The sequence below is a fragment of the Heteronotia binoei genome, chromosome 11, assembly GCF_032191835.1.
Source record: "Heteronotia binoei isolate CCM8104 ecotype False Entrance Well chromosome 11, APGP_CSIRO_Hbin_v1, whole genome shotgun sequence".
In the NCBI taxonomy this organism is placed as follows: Eukaryota; Metazoa; Chordata; class Lepidosauria; order Squamata; family Gekkonidae; genus Heteronotia; species Heteronotia binoei.
In genome coordinates, this window is record NC_083233.1 from 54,128,701 (window position 1) to 54,153,754 (window position 25,054).

General features: G+C 43.3%; 1 protein-coding gene across 4 annotated transcripts in view; it reads right to left on the minus strand.

Annotated features, from left to right (window-relative positions):
• AP1B1 (adaptor related protein complex 1 subunit beta 1) overlaps positions 1–24,597 on the minus strand; it is a 48,659-nt gene extending 24,062 nt beyond the window's left edge. For 2 of the 4 annotated variants that reach the window (XM_060249285.1, XM_060249283.1), the window contains exons 1-7: positions 24,451–24,597; positions 12,571–12,633; positions 10,014–10,119; positions 8,092–8,227; positions 6,475–6,720; positions 3,505–3,695; positions 1,565–1,786 (exon numbers count right to left, since the gene is read on the minus strand). In XM_060249285.1, the coding sequence (XP_060105268.1) occupies positions 1,565–1,786; positions 3,505–3,695; positions 6,475–6,720; positions 8,092–8,227; positions 10,014–10,119; positions 12,571–12,607 (938 nt within the window). In that variant the 5' untranslated portion in view covers positions 12,608–12,633; positions 24,451–24,597. Of the gene's footprint in view, positions 1–1,564; positions 1,787–3,504; positions 3,696–6,474; positions 6,721–8,091; positions 8,228–10,013; positions 10,120–12,570; positions 12,634–24,389 lie in introns of all 4 variants that reach the window. The other 2 variants (XM_060249286.1, XM_060249284.1) reach the window with 1 other exon arrangement.
• Positions 24,598–25,054: the final 457 nt, after the last annotated feature.

Genomic DNA, 25,054 nt, shown 5'->3' on the forward strand with positions numbered 1-25,054 from the left:
GCCAGGGGATTATCTCTGTTCAGCATATTTAGTTCATGCTTTCAAAAGACAGTACTATGCCAGTACATGAATGAGAGCCAGTGTGTTGTAGTGGCTAAAAGTGCCAGACTAGTCTCTTGAAGACCTGGTTGCAAATCCCCATTCATTTCATGGAAGCTCACTGGATGACCTTGGGCCAGTCATGTTCACTCAATGTTATCTACCTTGCAGGGCTGTTGTGAGGATAAAATGGAGGAGAGGAGAATAATGTGAGCCATTTTAGGTCCCCACTGGGTAGCAAGGCAGGGTACCAAAGAAATTAAATAGATAATGCCCAACAAGAGAACTATACCTTTTTCTCATCTCTCACCCCAACATTTGAAACTTCCATCTAATCAAAAATGTCTTCCACCAGCAAGCAATATCCCTGCAATACTGATCAAAAGGCACAGAAAAGTTACTTCTAAATGTTTTTGCTCTCATGCCATTTTAATTGATCCTCTAAGTCAGGGGTGGCCAAACTGTGGCTCAAGAGCCACACGTGGCTTTCACACATATTGTGTGGCTCTCAAAGCCCCCAACACTCTGTCGGCCCGCTAGAGAAGCATTTCTCTTTTTAAATCACTTCTCCAAGACAAGCCAGCCAGTGGCTTGGAGAATACATTTAAAAGTTAAAGTTGCTTTTTTCCACTTCTCTCTCCCCCCCATCTTTTTGCATGCCTGCCTTCTTTCCTTCCTTACAGCTCTCAAACATCTGATGTTCACATCTTATGGCTCTCAAACATCTGGCATCTATTCAATGTGGCTCTTACGTTAAACCAATTTGGGCTACCCCTGCTCTAAGTCAAAACTCCAGTTCAGGCACTTGCCCGGCTTACAGACTACCACATTTCACTTCCCTTAGTGTGCCTCATTCATCTCATCTGAGTCCCAAGCTGTGCTATCAAAGACATCCACCTCTCAATGATCAAATCACACTCCTCTTTCAACTCCAGCACTGGTTTCTGGTCCCTTCCTGGGTCCAGTCCAAACTTGACCCTTCATCTCTCCCTTTTTTAAGCAAATGCTCCCCTGCCTGCAACTTCTGCTTCTCCAGAGCAGCCACCTTAATCTGTACAAAGCTTGTGCATTCCTAAAAAGCCACCTTCTCCCTGCCTCTTATACCTGGAACTCTTTCCCCAGATACCTCCAGGGTGCCACCTCTTCTTTCAAACCCATCAAGCTTGTGGCTTCCCCTTATATCTCTCAACCCAAGGTGAACTGCCCTTGCTCACGGACCTCCCAATATCCTTTATTTCTTCTTTATTCCTGGATCCTGTTGTCTTCCCTTTTAAAGAACTTTTAAGATTGTAGACTCTTTGGAGTAAAGACCTGTTTCAAAAGCCACATGTGTACTGATTGCACACTATAAATCACAAGAGAGCCCAGGGTAGTTAATGAACCCCAAGAGTGCCACAACACTTGTAACCACACTGCCCGATTTTTACCGTGGTATAAATGCCCTGCAATTCTATCCTCTTTGGAACACCCAACATGCCCCCTGCTTCCTCTCCAGCTGCATGAGGCAAGAGGAGGAATGACTCACCTTTTCTGCACAATGAGGTTGATGTTCCGGAGTGCCACATACTGCAGCTCAGGCTCTGCCGACAGCAGGGTGACAAGCGGAGGAGCCAGTTTCTTCAGCAATGTGCCGTAATAATCCAGGTCCTTGGAGAGCATCTCCATGAACTTCATTAGCACTTTCACAGCTGAAAGGACTACGGCAGAGTTGGCGTGGGACAGCCGGGGTGTCACACGCTCACAGATGCTGCAATGTGATGGGGGGAGAACAAGAGGTAACAAAATGCAGCATCCAAGTGTCAATGGATAGAAAGGAGTAGGTGGGAAGACTTCTTCCAGCTCACAGAAAACTTGGAAGTAACCAAGAAGATCTAGAATTTGGCCTTCTTCTAAATGCAATGCAGGATTATCTGCATACATGAACTCCAAATCAACTGTCATAACCGTTTGGATCCATCCTGCTATGACTCTTGATCATCAATAAAAGTTAATGGAAGGAGGCAAGCCAGCTTATTATTCTCACACTCACTCACTCTCACACGCCCTCACTCACGCACTCTCTCACATGCTTTCTCTCTCACACACACACTCGCATGCTCTCTTGCACACTCGCATGCGTGCTCTCTCTCACACACTCTCACACACACTCACACACTCACTCACACTCACTTGCACTCTCTCACACTCACTCGCCCTCTCTCACACTCGCGCTCTCTCACACACACTCACTTGCGCTCTCTCTCACACTCGCTCTCTCACTCATTCACTCTCACACTCACTCGCGCTCTCACATTCGCTCGTGCTCTCTCTCACACTCACTTGCGCTCTCTAACTCGTTCTCTCTCACACGCTCTCACTCTCTCTTTCTCACACTCACTCACTCTCACTCATTCACTCTCACACTTGCTCTCTCTCTCTCACACTCTCACTCACTCACTCGCTTGGTCTCTCTCTCACCCTCTCTCTCACTCGCTTGCTCTCTCTCACACTCTCTCTCTCTCTGTATGCATATATATGAACAATATAATTATAAGCAAAGATGTAGAGATCTAGGCATTGCTGGTAGCTTAAAAATAAGAGACCTGGGCTGCTGAACTCCAGAACATCTTTCAGTCTTTCCGCTCTGGAAAGTATGAGCTAGCAGCAAACAACAACCAAAGTGCTAGTTCCTGCTGATCACTCACTGAAATAGGAACTCCCTCATTAACACAGGCTTGCACCTTAGCACCATTCAGCCAAGTGCTACCTTGGATGAAAAGATGGTGTGGAAGAGAGATCAGGATGCTCCAGGGAGAACTTAACCCCACTACCCCCTACTAGTACATTGAGGTCTCCCTCTGCACTGGCTTGTAAGTTCTGCAAAAAGTTCTCTTATTTTTTTGTATAGATAGATACGGTGCAATTCTTCCATACTACGTTGATTGCTAGCCAGTGGGTGTAGGCCAGTGGAAAGGCAGGATACAAATTTGTTTAATGTTTAAAAAGCACGGAGTAGACCATACAATCAAGGAGGTGGCTCTTTCAAAGGGGCCAGCTCAGTGACTAATTCAAAGTGGGAGCTTAGGTGTGCTGAGGTGTGGAGTTCCAGTTGGTAGCCTCCCATCTGCGTAGAGGCTTGGGGGGGCAGAGATTAAATCCTCCTTCCTTCTCTACAGTGGAGCACTTGACTGGGCGCTCACCCTACAGGTGTTTCCCTCCTCAACTTGGCTGTGAGTGGGTCACAACTGCTTTCAGTTGCACAAGATCTGAGTCTCTTGGGTCCATCTGTGCTGTTGCCATGGCAACAAACACAGCTGGTTCCCTTCCTCCTTGAAGCTTGGCAGTGTAGCCTGTGTCAGTATTGCCTGACAACTGCTGTTTCCCTTCTGCTGTCTGAGTGGCTGCTCTGGGGCCTGGCAAGGCAATTCCAGGCTTCTCCGCACTAACCCCAGGGGAGTCTGTCAGGAGCCAGACTACAGTGCTCACCTCTGGGCCTCGCGGTCATCCTTGGGCATGTAGTTGGCCAGGCAGTCGAGGATGAATATCTGGCCCCACTCTGTGCACTCATTCAGGGCCGTCAGGAGCTTGTTGATTGACTGCGGGTTCAAGTCCAGCAGGTTGCTGCTCGGGTGGGATTCTGCTATCTCCGAGAGGGCGGCGACTGCGTTAGCTACCACCTGAGGAGACACCCAGAAAAGAGCCATTCAAAAATCCTCTTCCATAAAATGGACAGAGCAAATCTATAGGTGGTTTGTCAGACTAGATCAGAAATTCCCATCCTGTGCACCAGAGGACATTTTGAGTGTCCCATAAGAAACAAATTAAAGAAAAACTCCCAGGATCCTGTTACTCATCAGATGTAGCTGCTTGCTGCATCATGAACTTATTTAGTGCTCTTTCCTCGCATCCTGGACTGTATCTCTGAATCAGAATTGGGAGCAAGTAGATAATTCAAGGCAGAGGTGCAAGACAGAGCTGCAAGACAGAGGTGCAGCAGTGCCAGCAGCTCTCAGAGGAGACTTCCTGTTGCATTTCTGAATGCCTATTTCCACTCAGAAAGGACACTTAGATAAGCAACTCAGAAATACAGAGGGTACATTTCTGTACTTGCACACGGAAAGCAGTAGGCTTTCAAGGCATAAGTACATCCACTTTAAATCTGAGAGGGGGCATGCCTCAGCAGTTAAAAGTTTGAGAAACAACAGATTACATACAGCTGTCACTCCAGAAATCCACACTGCTACCATTACAGTGAAGACAGATCAGCCATAACAGCTAAGACTTAAGACTTACACCCCCATATTCACAAGCAATATGCAAGATGGCTAGGGAGAAACATATGTATCCATATCCTTGCATTTTCCAAGAGGTATTTGGTTGGCCACTGCTGGAGACAGAGTGCCAGACAAGACAGACACTTTTTATGAATGAACTGGCCAACCTCTGCTATATCAGTGTTTTATATATCAACCTTTTAAACTGCTATATCAATGTTATATATTAAGTCAGGCATCTAAAGACCACCTGGCCCCTGTTATTGTTCAACTGTTCTTTGCAGTATATTATTTGATCCATAATACAGAGGATGGTGACTTTGCTCATAGGAAAACAGCCAGCTTTCAAGCCTGGGAGGGCTCTTGCTTCTGTATCATGTATGGGGACAGCAACCCATAATTAAAGTGACAGCTGGCAGGCCTGAAGTCATTTTCAGCAGGAAGAAATGTGTTAAGATGGCCAGGCTGCAATAGGCTATATCCAACCCTGCTGTTAGAGGCTGCTTCAGGCCCACTCAAGAGGAAGCAAACCAACAATTTGGTATGAAACCTTCAGGGCAAAAATGTTCTGAAATACAATGACCAATCTTATGCAACCTTAAAGCCACTGCATCATTCTATGTCAGGCTTTTTACTAAGGGGTTGACTATTTAAGTTGTTTTTTACACTGCTTCTAGCCTGAGGACTGTTATAAGGATCATTTAGGCTGCTAGAAGTTCCACATTCTAGGTTTTTAAAAAGTTTTAATTTAAATGATTTTATATTGTTTCTTTTTTATTGGCTAAAGAAGGCTTCTGAAGAGATGGCATACATATTTTCTAAATAAACTCTACAGGGAAAGATGACAAAGTGTTCTTGTATCGGCTTAGCCTAGCTCAGATGTCCAGATACAACATCCTTGGTCCTGAAACCATAATTAAGAGAGCAACAGGGAGGCTAATGTCCTCCCTCAGCAATGACCATGTCATGTCAAACTAGAGTCTGCATCAGAGTTCCGAGATCAGGTTGAAAAGCAAAGTATAGGTAATGCCCACCTCACTCACTGCAGATGCTCACTTGAAAAAACAAAGGAATGAAAAAAACCCACGAGCACACACGCGCACACATACACACAGAGTACTGCACCATGGTTGGTTGTAAAGAGAAGTGGAAGGAAGCAAGTCAAAAGACTGGGAATATTTGGGCTCAACCTGACCTATGTGGGGTCAGTTTTTGAAGCTACCAAGTCTTACTTTTTTGCTCTAACTTCCTTACTAAGTTCTTGCATGAAACCAAGCTGCTATTCTCCCAGCAATGCAGTGCCCAATGCGTTTTCTATGCCATTGCATTAAAAATTCATCTGGCTCTTTTCACACAAGAAGGCTGGTGGTTCTTCAATTACATGCCTTTTGAAAATATAGAAAGGCAAAGAGCAGCTGCCTGGGTTTGGCATTTCTTCAATGCCGCAAGCTTAACCAAAGAGCAACAACAACACTGTGCAACACTTTCATTTACCCTCAAAGCAGCTATTTGAAAGAGAAGAGAGTTGCTACTTTGGTCACAGGGTGGGAAACTTTGGTTCAGGATTAACTAGCATTCAGAACCAGGTTTCTGAGGATAGACTCCAATGCTAGCCTCTTGACTACAAAAACAAGCTTGTTCTAATTAGACAAGTAAGGCTAATGCATACAAAGAGGTATAAAGGACTGTATGCTGCTCCTACTTTTAAAAAGTAAATGCATATACACAGAATGTTAGAATACCAGGAAAAAGCACAGGAAAGGGAGGCTAGACACTTATGCTACTTTTCTGTGTACAGATTTCTCTGCCTTTTTCAAAAAAGTGGGAGATCATTCAAACACCCTCCTTCCCTGTCATGTTATACTCCAGGTAAAGCTTGAGCTCTTGACTCAGCTGAACCTATGAACCTGGCCTTCTGGAGATAATGGCCAAGAGCTCCAAATTGTCTGGTTTCTCTCTGGATAAGGACAGAACTCACTGGTTAAAACTGTCCACCAGGGAAGAAATACGAAGCTGTATGCTGGTGAAGCAAGGGAGGAAGGACTAGAGAAAGACAGAAGAGCCCCTTTCTCAGACTGCTGGGAAATCCTCCTAACATATCCTCTAGCCTCAAAGCCTTTAATGGAACAAAGAGGAAGGCAGCCTGGAACAGGGATGTCCCCCAAACAAAGAGATCAATCACCATAGGGTTGGAATCTGATATTAGGTCCTTCAAGGTATCCAAAAAGCCTTGGTCCTCCACTAACTGTGCGTTGATGTCATGAAGCTTTGCAACACAGACTGCTGCCGTCTTGCGTACGTAGGGGTCCTCATCCTTCAAGCACTTCCTCAGCGGCTCACACAGATACTCAGTTATCTTATCAACCCGGATGCAGCCCATTGTACGCACTGCCAGGGCCCGGATGAGAGGGTTTGGATCTTCGCAATCCTGTGAGAGGTTACATAAAGCATGTTAAAGTTTCTGGCTCTCACACATACAGACTCTGCTTGAGATTTAAGCTTCCTTTAAAAAAATACTCATGGACATAACCCTGTGAGACCTTAGATTATTCATGTACAAAAAGCCAGAACACATTCATGTACAAATTTGTTCCAGCTTCTTAAGGGTAATGTTTGATAATCTTTTGTGACATATAGGTCCCTTATCAGTCTGTGTCTACCTGAATACTTAGGGTTCAAGTTCCTTCCTAAATCCTTTATAATCTTTCAAACAAGACTTGATATATTTTGTATATTTGAAATATTGCTATAACTTAAACAGTTTAATCTACTGAATGCTATTTCTAAACTGAGTGTTCAAAGCACATATCTTAGTAATACTTATGGCCAGGGGTTTTTTCATAGCAGGGACTCCTTCCTATATTAGGCTACACACCCCTGATGTAGTCAGTCCTCCAAGAGTTTACAGAGCTCTTAGTGCAGGGCCTACCGTAAGCTCCAGGAGGATTGGCAAAGGAGTTCCTGCTACAAAAAAAGCCCTGCTTATGACTCAGTAGAATAGGCTGGCATTACTGTTTACAATGGGGGGGGAGGCCTGAGGAAGTGCTTTGCCCAGTGCCACCTACCAGATCATGATTTGGATGGGGACTTCCTGGTTAGCCATTTACAGTTCCTCAGCCAATTTATAACGACAACTATCACTCATGCTTAGAATGCAAGGCGAATCTTTTAAAAATCCTCTTTTTAATTCTTGAGCAGAACAACACACCAAAACCACAAAAAGACATTGGAGCCCATAACTCTCAATGCCAAAAAGACCAGCCCCCAAAGATCAACTGAGGTTTTCTGTGAACTACATTGCCATTAAAGTTTGCAGTCCTACTGCTTTGCATCAACATAGCTCTATCAGAGCATTCTGAAATGCATCTCACATATTATCACCTTGTAATCCTTAGGGACAACAATCCTGTAAGGCAGGCCAGTATTATCCTCTATACGGCAGATGGAAGAGAAGTGCACTGAGGCAGAGAGAAACTGCATCACTTCAAGCCCAGCAGTGAGTTCATGGCAGAGGCAACATTTGCACCAAAGATTTCCTGGTTGACAGCTCAACCTCTTCACCTCTACATTACTACAATGCATTAGCTACTTGATAATCCTCTCTTTATCTGAAGGCAATCCCCTGAATCCTGCCACTTAGCAGATATTCTCCCTCCCCCATTCAGCATTGCTTAAGCTTTTTTCCCACTCTGGCTTCCTAGTCACAGATGCCAGTAACTGAACTTCGATCCTTCTTTGTCTATGCAGAGAGTATTACTGAGACATCACAGCTGATGGTCAACGAATCGGCAGCACTCACCTTGACAAATGTATTTACAGCCATGATGGCCATATCTGGCTGGCTCTTGGCATAATTCATCAGGTAAAGGTAAACCAGCTTTTTTAGTTCCAGGTTGTCAGTCTGCATGCAATTGACAACATCCGGGAAGAGAGCGCTGAGAAGAGAAAAATGGGATCTGCTTAAGCTAGGATAGTGACAGATGGGAGGGAGATGATATCTGAAACTGATATTTATAGCAGCTGCTTAGTTTGCTAGAAAAACTTAAACCTCAAACATTGATTTCACATAGGCCAAGTTGATCAACAATACACACTGCGGTAAGGAGCAGTTACACAAATGGGCTTCAACCCAAACCAACGGTGTGTGGCAAAGAGCTGCAAAAGCTGAAGGCATTGTTTACCCAACAAAGTGAGAAATTTGGGTGAGCCAGATGACTTAAGAGATATCCTCCGAAGAAAAGCTCTGGAGGAATCTGTCATCCTGCATGAAGCTTAAGTGATCTCTTCACTTCCCCATTCCATGTTGAAAAAGAGGGAAAATCTTCAGCCTCACTGAATTAAGCAGTGATGCTTGGCTTGCAGTTTTGTCTTTGAGATGCAGACATCTGGATTGTTTTGCTAACTGGCCTAGCTCACTGCACAGTCCTGTACTATACACTGCTTCAAATTACAAGAGAGGGTCACATGACAATGCTTTTTACCCCCACACCCCAACAAAAAGTCTCAGTATATAGTGTGTCCTGGACAAGGCAAGCCTACACCCTCACCCTCCAGCATGTTAACTTTCTTATATTGGGATCCCCCACCAACAATCAGGAATGGTTCAGTCCTGGAACAGTTTTACTTGGCTGCTCATCTACACCCTCCTTTGGTGTTGACTCCTACTGCACCACCAGAACTTCACAGTCTAATATACCAAAAAAACTAGACTTGGAACAGCAAGGCAGATGACATGCCACTCTACAGACCTTAAGATGTCAGTTCCGTGGCATCTCCACTTTTCTGCCCCGAAGCTTACCAGATGGGTCTCATTTCAAAGCCAGAAGATGTGTAGTGCGTGCTCCAAATGCCCTATTTTCTGAAGGTCAAGATCTCAGCTTTTCTTAATCCATGCAAAGCAGCCTAGAATCCAGCCCAATCCTCCTTCACCTATTATTAACAAGAATCAAACCTGGCAGCTCAAGATTGTCTTGTGTAGGAAGGGCTTTGGCTACAGGCAAGGCCTCTGCAAATGCCAACAGAGGATTGCTGAACTGCTGTACAGAGAAGTTGTTTCTCAAACCCACCCCAAGCACTGCAGAGGATTTGTGATCATACTCCAAAGTGCACATTCAGTTCACATGGAGCACTGACAAGGCCCACTGGGATGAATCAAGAGCATAGCCCAGAACTAGCACTTTCCTGCTTAGTAAAATCCATCCTACTTCGGACAATAGAGGGCCACATGACAAAAACAGTCCAATATTTTTGCGCATTTTAGAATTCTTTAAATTGTTATAAGTAATACAAATAGTTAATTCTCATGATAATATTGTATATGGGATAACAAGAAGGTTGAAGAAAATATCAATGATTTATAGTTCACATATCTCACTGTGTAAAAATATACCTTTGTCTGCTCATCTCACTGAAAATAGAATAGGCCAAGTGTTAGGAACAATTTACTCAATTTGTTTCACAGATTATAGAACTGTAAATAAGGTTATGTGCCTTTATGTGACTGCATTTACTGAAATTTGTACAATATACAGCAAAACAAAAATATATAGATTTTGAAAAAGTCAAGGTGTTTTGTAAATGGAGCTGGCTCACTCCAGTTTATCTAGCACAAATGATGTGCAGACCTTGAGTAAAGGGGGAGGAACAAAAAAAATACAGCTTGGAAACCTCATCCAAACCACCTACAGGTACCACCTCAATATCACAAGATGGGAAACACACCTGACATCTTTGCCCACGGTCATAGAGGCAATCACCTTCTTCACAGCCTCTTTCTTCTTTTCTTTCTTGTCACTGTTCAGCTCTGCCTTCAGCTCAAATATCTCCCCTGGAGAGGAATGCAGGAAATTTCAATGAAGATTGTGTGCAATTCCACAGGCTCCTCAACCCTCTCCCCCCAGCACCCAAAGGAAGCAGACAGTCAAGCCTGCACCAATCAAGTGCGAGTATCACTTCATGCACTCTGCCTCCACATTTCAAGGACTCAGACTTATTTCAGCAAGGGAGCAGGAAAGTGTAGGGCAAGGAAAAGGAAGAACAGCATGGTGACAGGGGCATTTATATTCCACTTTCTCAGTCCTTAACACAGGATCTCCAAGCTGCTTATGAACAGCTACTGAAGCAATACAGCCATAAGAAGCCAGCTAGACCAAACAGTCAGTGCAATAAAAGACCCCTCTCTGGCCTCTCTTGAGTTTCTTGAGCAGTTTAAGAGCTGAGAAAAGATCAGCCAAATGGACCTTCCAAGGATGGGGAGCCATAACAGGGAAGGCCTCAATTCTACTGTTAAACATGATCTTTGAACACGAGAAGCCCTTTTCAGTATTCTGGACCAGGTTATTTAGGGCTTTAAGGTATTCTGAACTGGATGTCAAAACAAACTAGCAATCAGTACAGCTCCTTATGAGTATATATAACACACTGCCCTCCAGTTAACCCTGGACAGGAATACAGCAACTGCAATCTGGTCCACCTAAAGTCCAGATACTCTTCGGAAGCAAAAAGTAAACTGTACTAATATAACCAGAAATTTGACATGGTACATATTAGGGCAAAGCCCAAGGGGTAAAGGTGGCATCAAAATCCCATTCCCTGCTCAAGTCTTTGCAAGTCCTATTGATTTAACAGAATTTAATATCCAAGAACACTTAAATAATAAATACTAGGATCCCAAGTGTGTTACGCTGGCCTAGCTACACTTTCTGAGTTTCAATTCTTCCCTACCAGAACTCTTGATCCTACCCCAATCTTTGATGCAAGATGAACATTTCTTGCACCTTGATGCAAGATGAACATTTCTGCATGATGAACATTTCTGCCTCACAACAAGTGATAACTATCCAGTAGCTCTTACCCCAATCCAGCACCCCCCACATGTCCAGGAAGCTGCATGCTTCTTGAACACTCTCCTCAGAGGACTAACCAACAAGAGTACCTCTAAGGAAAGTGGGAGGGGGACAAGACTATGAAGAATTAGGAATACCACTACATGCAGAGCACTAATTTCAGAGAAGCATCATTGGTTATCACAGGGAGAACACAGCTGAATGAAAAATGGAATTTGTCTGCCAAGACAATCAGACAAATCACATAAACCAGGATAAATTGGATTTTTAAAAACGTCAGTTAAGTGTTGTATTTCAAATAAAATCTGAATGTAATACTCACACAACAAACTTCTGTCAAAATTTAGTTCATGAGCATTCTGACAAACATAGAATTGTGGTCTACTACAAAAAATGACACACTCACAGTGCAATCCTAAGAAGAATTACTCCACTCTAAGCCCATTGAAATGAATGGGCTTAGACTGGAGTAACTCTGTTTACGATTGTGCTGTAAACTGTGTCCTGTAGTCATGGTGGCAGATTGTGAATATTTGCTGACTTAAATGAGGAGGGTGGCCCCAGCTACTTTCCGTATCATTGTTTTTTTAAATTGTTTTGCTCCATAGCTGCCAGCTTTGTTTCTGGCATGGTCTGGGCACATGGGCCATCATACTGCACAATCTAACTCTGCACTAGGTTGGCTGAAAGGAAGCAGTCTTGTCCATGGTTCTTACTCAGGAACTCCCACCCAAAGAAAAACTCATTTGTGTTACAGCCTCTTCCCTCATCTCTAAGCAAACAAAACTGCAGAATGCAAAATAAATGCTACATCACTAGGAGCAGTGGCAGATTATGCCCCTAAGTGATAGCTGTAATCCAATAATGTTTTATAGCAGGGATGGCCAACGGTAGCTCTCCAGATGTTTTTTGCCTACAACTCCCATCAGCCCCAGCCATCAGCCATGCTGGCTGGGGCTGATGGGAATTGTAGGCAAAAAACATCTGGAGAGCTACCGTTGGCCACCCCTGTTTTATAGCAACCAATTTGTGAGCACTTCTGCTCTAGAAATGAACACAAAATTAAAAACTTTATTTCATGTCACTGTACCCAAACACAAGCAGCAGATGAAAGCACAAAACTGTTCCTGGGTTACAACACTTCAGGTGGGAGATTGCATAGTTGAATACTTCCCATTTGGGAAATAAATTCCCTGTATGCACAGCCGGTACTTCAGAAACAGACAGGGAAAAAACGCTCTTCTCCTCAGCCTGGTACTTCTTATGCACAGATTTTTAAAAAAAAAAAAATTAGGAGCATTCAGCCATGCAATGTCAATCAAATTCAGTTCACAGACAATTTTATCTTCTCACCTGCTGTTTGTGTAAACTGAATAGCACATGCACCTGCATGTTCTGGTAAGACTGAAAACCACCCCCTTGGAAAGCATTACCTTTCTTAGTAGTGGTGAAGTACTTTGAATCTGTCATTTTGGTCTCTGGCTTGTTGCGTGTCTCTGAAAGAAGACAAAAGGAGGTAAATCAGGCAGAAGCTTTAACACTCAGATAATCCTCAAGCATTTAATTCTTTCTTAGGCTAAACTGCAAAAGGGGCAGGATGTGTAAGGAGGAGTGAATGGAGGCAACAGAGAACGTGTGTGCTTGGCAAGCAGAGGAGTGTTATCTAAAACTTTCAGTGCCGCCTTGACAAGGTACGTTGCAACTCCTCTTCCACAGGAGGATCGGCAACAGAGGGAAGGCTGTGGCAGTGGCTGGCCTCGACAGGGCGTGGGAGGCGGGTTCCCAGAATAACAGACTGGGTAGGAACAGCAGTCAAATAATCCAGCAGCAACCAAGTCTGACTAAAAGTCACCAAGTTGCCTTGCGGTTATGAGAACCAGCTGGAGAGCTCCCCCTCCCAAACCCCCTCCCCCAGAAATTATTCTATATTTTGTTAATGCTGCTAAGAAATAGAATTCAAGAATTCACTGCCATAGGATGTCAAAACAGCTCCTAGCACAAATGGCTTTTGAACAGAAAAATTATTTCTTTGCAGCTGCTGGAATCAGAGGCTCAGGGATCATTAAGGTTATCATTATGATATGTAAACACAGGGCTTTTTGTAGAAAAAGCCTAGCAGGAACTCATTTGCATATTAGGCCACATCCCCCGACAGCACCATTGCTTCAGCAGAAAACATTTGCATATTAGGCCACACACCCGGATTCCAAGCCAGTCGGAACTGCATTCCTACTCCAGTACTTTGAATCTGTGTAAACGTGTGTGTGTGTGTGCGTAAAACTATATGAGCTGAAACAAGGCAGAGGGGTTAAACATAGATATGCTTAAGAGTAGCCTAACAGCCACAAAAGCTATGTGCCTCTGAGCAGAATATTCTACTACACCCAGTGTAATGTAATGATTAGAATGAGTGATCACTTTAAGAGCAGAGTGCGACTCAAACCCCTGTTCACCATTAAACTAACTAGGTGACCTAGGACCAGGCATTTCCAGCACTGTGCAGGGGGGTGGACTAGATGGTCCTGGAGGTCCCTTCCAACTGCATGATTCTATTATTTTCTCTTATTTTAACCTACCTCACAGGGCAGTTGAGAGTGTACAGCAGAGATTAGACAGATTCATGGGTAGCAAGTTATCAGTGGCTACTAGCTACGGGAATCTCCACATCCTGAGGTGGTAAACCTCTGGATACAGTGCTAGGAGGCAACATCTGGGAAAGGCCCCTGACCTCTATGGCCTTTTTGCTGGCCTTCCAGGGCAACTGGATGGCCACTGTGTGAAGTAGGAGTCTGGACTAGATGGATCACCTAACCCAGCAAGGCTCTTATGTTTTTAAGGGAGTGCCATGTATGGATGTTGTGCTGTTGGAAGGGAGTGATAAAAAAAAGTTTCCCTGGGGATTATGTACAATTTGTAATCATTAGGTTGATTCAGACACCTGACATTCTTCATGCAAAGTGGCCCTGCGTGGAGGGGGGGTTAAAACGAGAACTGTGCAATCAGACTTACACGCACCACTTCTCAGCAGCAATCTGCATTGATGCAAGTGGCCAAAAATAGGCCACCAGAAAGTGGTGCCTGTCACCATAGCCTGACACCACTGCCTCCTTGTTGCTGCACCCACAAAGATTCTCCGTAAGGAAAAGCCCAGGCTGAACCAGCCCATCACATCGAATGCAGGGACAATTCTGAACCTCGTCCTTATAGTTTTGCCCCCCATATTCTTGTTTTGATTTCACTTCTCATTTGTGAGAACTAAATGTGATTTCACACTATTTTCTTCTCCTTTGCATTGAGTTTTTCCTCACAAGGCATTTTTCAATATTTATGCATCAATAAATCAGCATTAACTTGTGTGTGTGTATATTCCGTCCAAAAGTGACCATCTGCCATACAAATGAAAGCACAAAACTTAAAGGAGATAGAGAGGTATAATTTTAAAAGGACAGGGAACCCTAGATGAAAGTATGGATACCCAGAGGGGGAGTACCTACAACCACAATTTGTGTGGTAAGGTCTTCTACAGACAGGAAAGAAATACATCCCCTCAGGACAGCCATTTTCTATACCACTCGTCCAAGGTTATGGTCTGGTGCACATGCCAGTCTCCAAGCTTAGATATGATCTCTCTCTAGTTACTAGATTCTGGAGACAAGGGCATGCTCACACAGGCTATGATTATTCATGTTCATTTACTTACTTAGATCAGCATTCTGAAAAGAAAAGATTTATATATGCCCCCCACTCCCAAATCCACAAGTTTCTGGACTTTATGGCTGCAGAGAGAGGGGGTTGTGGACCATAGCTGGTGACTTTTCAATACTAGATGTGGAGTAAGCAGGATTAGAAGTAGTTGCAGCAAGCTGGTGGCCTGTAAAGCTTTGGAGCCAGCATTACACAACACATTAATTCAAAGTAGAGTGCTCAAACCACCAATTAGTTCCACAGCATTTAAATTACTGTAGCGGAAAGACAAGCGATGGCAAATCCCAAGTATCTTTCCACTCAATTCATATATCTTGGCTGGAAACCATTTTAAAGAAAAGTGTGGCGTGAACTGCCCCCAACATACTGCCTGAGTAAATACTATCTGAGCAGAGTTCATCTGCATTAAACTCTGGGGTATTATGTGTGCAGCCCTTACCTAAGGGGCATCATTCCAAATGGCATATTGACTGCACACAGTAATGACTGGAAGGTTGGAAACCCCAGAGGGACAATGGGATGTGTTCCTTTGCTTGACCTTGCAATTGTCAAAAGACTTCAGAAGGAGAAATGGCATGCAATGGGACTTTCCAGTAATTGTCCAAATGCCCACCGTCTCCTTCTTGAACTGAAAGGGGTGCTGTGCCACATTTCTTAAAACTGCCACACAATGCAACCAAAGCAGGTCTGGAACTAGACACAATGGCAAAAATCCCTGGTGTCTTCAAACCCAGTTGCTAAACAAATTCCCAGTAGTTAGTTCAGTTCAGCTTTATTACAATCAAAGACCAGAACTTAAATATCCATGGATAAAATGCCAATAGATGCAGTGGGATGTGATAAAATGGAGGCAAGGAGAATGATTTAAGTCACTGTGGGTCACCATAGGAGAGAAAGGCAGGATATAAATGAATCAAATACTTTAAAATGGTGGCTGGGACTTGAATGGCCTCCCCTACCCCACCCCACCTTTTTTCCCAAGCAGAAAATAAGTCCCACTAGGATAAGAAGTAGCTAAGTTGAAGCACTATTGGATGGTGTGGTTAACAGCACAAGGCAGAGTAAGAGTTTAACACTCACCTCTCCCCATCATTTCTCCCCCTAAACTTATGCCCCTCACCATTATAGCTCATTGATGCAACCCAAAATTTTTAAACATTGCATTTATTAGAAATGTGCACAGATAGTAATAAGAACAGTCTGCAACCCAGATTTGAGGACACAAGTTATATAAAACAAAACACAACAGGAGCTTCCCTGCTAGCTTAATTCCAAAAAGCTGCTAGATCATGTACAAGAACATCAAACACTACCTTAAAGAAAACACCTGAGAACCAAATTCAGAAACCTTTTCAAGAACCAGAGATACAGTTTGGGAATAACCATGAAAAACACCCCTTATGCTCCACACACTAGCTGCATTGGTAGTGCAGTCAAGAGTAATTTGTTCATTGTGAATAAGAGGAAGAGGCCAGAAAACATGGTTTGCGTGCAGACGAACCCAGGCTCAGTTTCCAACATGTACATGATCTCATGTAGCAGAGCTGGGAAAGACCCTTAGCTGTGTATATTGGGACAACCACTTTCTGTCTTTCTTATGAGAGCCAGTTTGGTGTAGTGGTTAAGTGCACAGACTCTTATCTGGGAGAACTGGGTTTGATCCCCCATTCCTCCACTTGCAGCTGCTGGAATGGCCTTGGGTCAGCCATAGCTCTCGCAAAGCTGCCCTTGAAAGGGTAGCTTCTGGGAGATCTCTCTCAGCCCCATTTACCTCACAGGGGGAAGAAAATAAAGGAGATTGTAAACCGCTTTGAGACTCTGATTCAGAGGGAAGGGCAGGGTATAAATCTACGGTCTTCTTCTTCAGCCAGAGAAGGCAGCACTGGGTAAGATGGATCAAAAGCTGACTCAGTAAAAGGAAGTTCCTTATATGTTGGGAAGGGACCATATCTTATGGGTCTAGCATGCATAGAAAGTCTCAGGTCCTTTCTCCATTTCAAAAAGGACTTTAGTGGCAGGTAGAGGAATAGCTCTACCCAAGAGAGTATGATGGGAAAACCATTCCCTTGTACAGAGTAGTCAATACTGGACTAAAAATGAATCAGTGGCCTGACCAGGTACAAGACAGATTTACAGGATCAATACATACTTTGTGAGCCATTGCTTGACATTTTCTGAGGATTTATATGCCACTTCACCAGCAGAACTGCTTAAGGGGTGTCTCAGCAATATCACTAAAAGGAACAATTACATTCAGATAGCAGCCAATAAATTAAAAACCCAGTTACCTATTAAAACAGTACAGCCTAGCAGCAAAATAGCAGTCATTAAAATATTAATTCCTCTAGGCACAGCAGAGTCCTATTTATCATGGACAAGCCAGGCGGGTTATAAACCACACCATCCGGGTTTTCTGATAATTAACGATCAAGAGTTGAAACCTTTGTCTGCATTAGCCCATACGTTGCATTTAGGACGGCTGATTTTGTACTGAAAGGCTGGTTACACAAGCACCCCTGCTCCAGTTGAAGCACAGCAGCTACCTATTTGCACTGCAGCATCTCATTTCTCAGTTACATTAAGGACATGAGACTCCTTGCGGCAAATCCTTCCATTGTCTTACTGCACTGAAACGGTTGGGGGCTTTCAAACGGCACTTGTATCATCCAGCACTCTGCCCTAATAGAAAAGTCTAAAACTCAGTTGAATCCTGCCTGCTTTTTAGATAACACATTCCTGGAGGGAAGAACGTTCTTGCCATAAAAGTCACACATAGGTTTACAGCAGATATAACCTGGTTGCTTTAGGTTACTATGCACCCATTGCATATGGGGGGGGCAGGGATCTGGGGGGGGGGGTTGTTTGCTTTTATCTCCGTTACCCTGAAAAACACCATGTAGATTGATGGAGCTAAGTAAAAAATTTAAAGTCTATGGAGTAGAAAATATCAATAGTTCCCAAACTTTTGATACCTAGGGTGCAGATGATTTTTCAGGATCAAAAGTGGAACCAGGCTGCTGACAAATAAGAGACGTGTAACTTGGCTTTTTAGTGGTTTGAAAGTCTTCATGAAAAACTTGACAATATAACAGGCTTTCTAATGTAAACTTTTCTCTCAGTCAGCTCCTAGTCCAATGGGCATGCATCAGCCTTGAAACTGCACAATGTGTTACTTTTGCCCAGGCAATCTGGGCTTAGGAATTTGGCTAGGCTTCCTTGGCTGTGTGATGCTTCTGGGAGTCTCCTGCATCCTAGGTGTGGCATGGCCCACACCGGGAATGCTGGTACTCTACTGCGGTCCTTTGGGATGATGTTACTACCCCAGTATCCACACAGAACGGACTAGAGATTAATACTGCAAGGAGCTTTGCCGCATAGAATACTGGATACATTCAATACCATAGCTTAACTTTTCAACATTTCAGCCTCTTGTGCAAAACAGCAGCATGCCCCAGAACTAGTTTAGGAGTCACTGGGTGTGTGTGTCATCTTCTGACATGAAAAGGTACCTACACTCGTCAATTTGGCAAGTTAGGTTGCCAGTAGGACAGGACTACAAAAGCAGGTTCATGAGACCCTATAGTACTTTTGTTGAGTACTAAACACATCAATAAAACAGTGCAATGGGCTGTACCTTTAACAATCTGCCAGGGTTAGTCTGGCATTTCAGCACCATCAGATAAGTCAATCTAGCTGCAAAAACTAACTAGCACAAGTAAAAACTATTACTGGCAGAGGCAATGGGGGCAATGTCAAATTGAAAGGAAACATGAAAGCCCTCACAAATTGCTTTAAACTCAGCAGACCATAGTGACCCGGGAAGCAAGACAGTACCTTTGAACTGAGTACTTACATTTGCTCCCCATTACCAATGCCTTCCCTTCTTCCACCCCTTTGTGGTCTGCCCCACTGCTAACATTTAAACTGTAACATTCTTGGGAAGGAGTCTATATGCTTGAGTCGGGAAAGAGACTATATGCTTGAGTTGCTCCATGAAGTAGAGAATATTGATTGTCCTATATAAACAGGGATTTGCAACCACACTCAGCAGGTCAAGGGCTATTGCATTCATGTAGCAGAGAGAAATCTTGCCGCTTTCAAGGACTTCCAAGCTGATGTGGCTGCGATGAACCCAATGCTGCCCTTCCCAGCTCTAGACCCTACATTTAACCCAGCAGCGCTCTTACGATCTGTGTCCCACTGTCGGTATTTATACTGCAATTTTTAAGTGTTGAAACTAGTTTCCATGCTATTCAACTTACAGAAGGCATAAAAATACAGGTACTGTGTATCTGATCTTCTCTCTGCTCTATCAGTGCACACTTATGGTCTTCAGACTGTGATCTGCCTTTTGTGAAGAATCCTGCATTGAACATGGAATGAAATGTCCAAGCTGACCCAAAGCTACCATTCCCAAACACTTTTCAGTTCCCTCTGCTGTAGCTTAGCTGAATAGGGATCCAGGTGAGTAGTTGTGTTAATATGAAGCAGTAGCACCTTTAAGACCAACAAAGTTTTATTGCTGCTTTTTCTGCCCAGTCAACCCAAACTTACAATTTCCAGACCTCAACTTGTTATTCTTTTAATCTGCTAAAAACATTTTCATTATTTTGCATGCTGATTCACTGCCCACTCTCTCTATATGTAGGTCTGCTAATTCCATCCTATACTATTGTCTGATGAAGTGCACTTTTAGCATACAAAAGTTTACATTCTCAATAAAACTTTGATGGTCTTAAAGGTGCTACTGGACTCCAACTTTGTTGTGAATGAACCCCTGCTGTGCTCTTCTAAGATCAAGAATAATCTTTTATATTCAAAATGTGGTTTTAAGAAAGATGTGAGTACACAAGACTGAAATTCTAGGTGAAAAATCCACCTTGCTCTGATGAGGTCTAAATAAAATGATCTCATTCCTTCAATGAAAGTTGGTTTTATGAATGCAGCCAAATATTTGTTGACCTCCACCCCAAACTCCTGCTTACAGCCAAGTTTTGCTGTTATAGCAAAGTAACATCACTGTAACCCTGCCATATAGCATCAAGATCATCATCTAGTTTGCACAAACAACCAATGTGCTACAGCAAAAGGAATAATGTAGATATCTTTTAACAAGTGTGGCCTTCAGCCATCTATCTTCTATGTTTTCAAGGGCAGAAGTCCATAGTTCCACAGGCTAAGCAGAGGGTTTTACATGTGTAGCAACCCAGACTCTGTCTTAGATTCTCTGATTAAAAGAATCTCAGGCAGCAGAGCTGGGAATACATGTTTCCAACAACTTGGAAGAACCACTGTCAGTTGGAATCCATTACATCAGGCTATTAGAAGCCAACTTCACTATGTTTATAATTGCACTGACCATTATACAAGTAGGTCTTGTTCCAGTTTCATCAAAAAGGGAAGCAGAACTAGTTAGAGAGTTCCCTTCAGAACATCAATGACTCATATTTCAGGCCAAGTATAGGACTGGGAAAGTGGCAACCAGATGTGGTGACAATTCTGTAATTAAAAGAAAGCACACTCATACTTACGGAGAAAACAGAACCTTTCTGAGGAAGAGCCTCGAGGAAGGCTCCCTCAAAGAGGAAACCATACTAGAAATCTGAAAATATTAATCCTATTTCCCTTCCTCCAGTTATCATTCAGTACTTTTAAACTGTCTCAAGAGCCAGTTGCAAAGCAGAGTTCTTAACAGACACTTGAACAAACCGACAAATGAACCTTATAACACTTTGGGTCTGGCCTTCACAGGCTACAGAATGAGGTGATAGAAGGGACTCCGCAGGAGAGCAACTGTTTTACGTATTTCTATACAACATATTAGCTCCAGCAATTTCCTACAATGCAAGGCTTTGTACTAACAGTTTTCTTTAAAAAGGGGGGCAGAATTCAAAACAGCATCCCCACCTTCGGACTGAAATGGTGCAATCCCACTCCATCATCTCTTCTACTCTACTTCATGTACAGACCAGGCCTCAGGCACTTCCCCAAGGGAGCACCCATCAAATCCACTTCCAGCTTGCCTAATGTGAAGCTGCAGGCTTGTGTTAGATCTAGTCTAAAATTTCCCTCAGCAGATCAGAACAAGGCCCATTCATACTGACTTCCTGCCCCAAGAAGATCTCCTGTTCATATGTTATTAGAAGTTACAATACCCAGGAGTCATTTATACACACACTGCAGAACTTCTGACATTTGAAGAGTTGAACTGGGCTTCTGAAAAGCCAGAAATAGCTGGAAAAGCGAGCTACAAGAGTTATGGGACAGAATTTACTTTCCACTCACTAAGTCAAGCAAGCAGCTCAGTTCTGGAAGACAAATGTATCATCAAGATGCTACATTACACCATACACAGAATAAAGATTAAACCCAAGTACTGGAAATCTCAAAAGGGTACTGAAGCATTCTGTTTTTTATTTTTTTAATCATTTAAGATAAAGCGGCACTAGAGATAATACATGATGGTTTAAGTTTATGGCAATTAAAAATCAATTCCAGCTCACCAGGCAAGGAAGTAACCATAAACTGAATGAGAAATCTGCTGCCTTCACCTCAAATGTTTTGCTAACTAATAAACATTGTGACCAATGACTCTTGTGGACTTATTTTCAAGGCAAAAATAAAAGAGAGCAGAAACAGGCCTCCAAACTTACTTTTGAAAGTTAACCAGATGGTTAAGTGCTAAGAAGCTCATAATCTTCAGATACATTTAACACACTAGTAAGCACAGTTTACACTTTAGTTTTCTGTGTGTCCTGACCCCAACAACTTTACCAAACACTCCAAAGAGCATAAAATAGAAGGCAAGAAACCAATGTCAGAGGGATGAAAGTCCATGGACTTACAGGCCAGAGACTCCAGAAGTGGCAGGATATTGCTGTTTGAGTTAGCAGAACAGATACAAGGTACATACAGAGATCTCTTAATGGGTCACTTTTTATTTAGCAAGGGAGCATGCTAAAATCTTTAGACACGTATATGTGGGCAGTGATGTGGGATTTCTGGGAAATTTTCCCAATGCAAAGTTAGAAAAAAATATTTAAACAATGTTAGCAAAAGAAGGCAAACATACCATGGACAAGCACTGGGCTTCATCTGTATTACATAGCCCGCATTTAGTCCAACTATCATGAATGATTTGTAGCACAAAAGCCCTAACTATAGATAAACAGATACTACATTTATATATGTGGGTGGAAAATTTTCTGCAGAAAAATATAGCATCAGAAAATGCTCCATGGTGAGAAACTTTACATTTACAATTGACACCCTTACACATGAAAGGGGCAAACTATTCTAGACAAAATCAGTAATAATTACTAGTCCTACAAGCATTCATCTGACTGACTGCTCGCATATACCCTTGTTATTGTTCCACTTTTCAAACCATAACAGTTTAAGAATAATTCAGCCCTTCCTATCTGGTCACCTGCAGGCAACCTCTCCATGCTACAAGTGACCAAGAGAGCTGCTATTAAAAGGGCTATGCTGGCGGAAGAAGCAGAAAGAGCCAGCCATCTGAAAGAAATATGGAGATACAGTTCTTCTGAGAAAAATAAGAAATAAGAAGGTGCTTGGCTAGAACATCAACAAGAGATTCATATGCAAAGTACTTCTGAGTTGTAGGTAGGTATGAAACTGTAGCACATCAGTGCATTCCTACAGAATTACACCAGTTTAAGTCAATGGAGTAACTGCACAATAATGTTATTCAGTCAGTTTCACACAGCAGACTCCTTTTCTTTTCATCTGTTTGCAAGCAGTGAGGAGGGCAAAGAGCATTTTCCTCTGCTTTTTTACCTACCGCAAATGCAAACAAAGCTTGGATGTTTAAAGCTGCAGTTTTTTGCACACTTAATTGGGTAGTAATCCCACTGAACTTGCTTCTAAATAAACTAAATAATGCTTCTAAATGCCATATTGGCTAATCAAACTGAAGAGACTATTAAGAGCCAACCAGTTCATATTTGCTCAGTCTTTCCAACAACTCTGTAGAGCAAAGAAGCATCACCTCCGTCTTGCAGATGTGGAAGCAGGCAGAGAAGAGACTGAGGGAAAGTATGTTCTGTAAGCCCACCTAGATGATTTGTAGCATAAGCAAGATTCAAACCAGAGACTTTTCCAACTTTAGGCGATTCCACACACTACACAATAGTAAACCTGGCCTTGTCACTGTGTGCTCAGCAGAGAGCTATAGCCAATCTGACTCTGAGGAACATTAGAACAAAGTTTGAGTTCAGTGGTGCCTTCAAGACAAAGTTTAATTCTGGTCATAAGCTTTTATGTGCATGCATACTTCTTCAGCTCATGAGTATTTTAGGTGTGAACTTTTCTAGCTGTGTGTCTAAAGTAGGGATGACCAAACTTGCTTAACGTTAGAGCCAAGTAGAATAAACATCAGATGTTTGAGAGACTCAAGACATGAATGTCAGATATAGGTACGTAGGTAGGAAGGAAACTTTAACTTTAAATACATTATCCAAGTCGCTGACTGGCTTGAAGAAGTGATTTAAAGGGACAAATGCCTTCTCCAAGCTGGTTGCCAGGGCAGTGAGGGCTTTGAGAGATACACAATATGTGTGCCTTTAAAAGAGGCATACTTTCCTAACACTTTCCTGAGCCACAGTTTGGCCACCCATGGTGTAAAGCAAACGTGACAGGTCCTTTGCATCACATTACACCTAGCACCAGCTCACATTATCCATACTCACTGCCTCTGGAACACTTGTTAAGAGGTATCATTAAAATCCTGTAGACACATTATTTTAAAAAAACAAACACCTGGGATACATACCCCCCAAAAGGACAACTAAGGGAACCCATGTGTCCCTACCAGTGACATACTCCTAGGGCCCAGAAGGGAACAGACAATATCTTCCTACCATTCACTCAAGAAAACCCCACCTTCATGCTTATCAAGCCACCCCAACCCGCATCAATGCTCAGTTTCTAGGAAACAAGTCCAACTGGAAATAAACTACATTCTCTAAAGATCTGGAAGCCCTTCCCTGATCCCTGGAAACTGCTTAGTTAACAAAAGCTAAAAGGACACTCTGAACATGCCTAGGAGAGTCACTTTTACTCTTACTTCCGAATAGGGTTGCCAGGTCCCCCCTAGCCACTGGCAGGGGAGGGGGGGTAGGGTCCCCAGCTCCAGGTTTGTAAACTTCTGGAGTTTGGGGGTTGGAACTTGGGGAGGGCAGGGTAGTCAGTGGGGTACAATGCTATAGACTGCATCCTCTAAAGCACCACATTTCTTCAGGGGAACTGATCTCGTCTGGGGACGAGCTGTAATTCCGGGGAGGCTGAAGGCTGGCGTCCCTACTTCTGAAGCTCCACCTGCGTTTGCTACCAGGGCACACAGCACCACCGACGCACAACCCCGGAGTAATGCACCCCTAGCTAAAGAGGGGAATGCTGGGGGAAGGGGATTAGACAGGTAGGGAATCAGTTCGAGAAAAACCGTTTTAAAAGAGGCATACTTTCCTAACATCCCCACCCCATTCCCGGACGGGTGGGACTAATGCATTGAGACAGCGTTGCTTGCCTAGTTCTGCTCCAGGCCCGCGTGGAAATTCTGCAGGGAAGACTCGGCCGGAGCTCCCTACCTGGCGCGACGGCTGCTGCGGGCACAGCTCACCCCTCTCCGGCTGCAGCAGCTTCGTTCTCCCTTCTTGGCTCCAGCCCCAGCGGAAGAGGAGAAAAGAAAAATGACACGAAGAAGCACTTCCAGGGCGGCAGAAGGGAACCGGAAGAAGAGGAAAGAGTGGAGTTCGGGCTGGAAATAATTTCGCGCTTATTGTTTATTTGCATAGCGCAGCGCAGCCCTCTTTGAGCATGGCGCTTTACGGAGCAGCAATAATAAAAAAAAGATAGGTGCCCTTCCTGGGGAAGTTTAAAATGTCATGTGGAGGTTGCTTGCAGCTGCAATAACAGGAAGAAAGTCTTAGAACTAAGCAGTAGACAAGTGTACCTTTAAGACCAACTAAGTTTTATTCAGAATGTAAGCTTTCGTATGCTCTTAAGCAGACTTCATCAGACAAGTGGGAATGGGAATAAAGAAATTCTTAATATAAATGGGCAGTGTGGAATCATGGGAATGTTTTTAGCAGATTAAAAGAATCACAAATAGGGATCCGTGATTGCTGTAAAAACACTGGAGTAGAGGGTGATAAAAAGCAGACTGATGTCAGGAGTGCCATAAATCTAAGT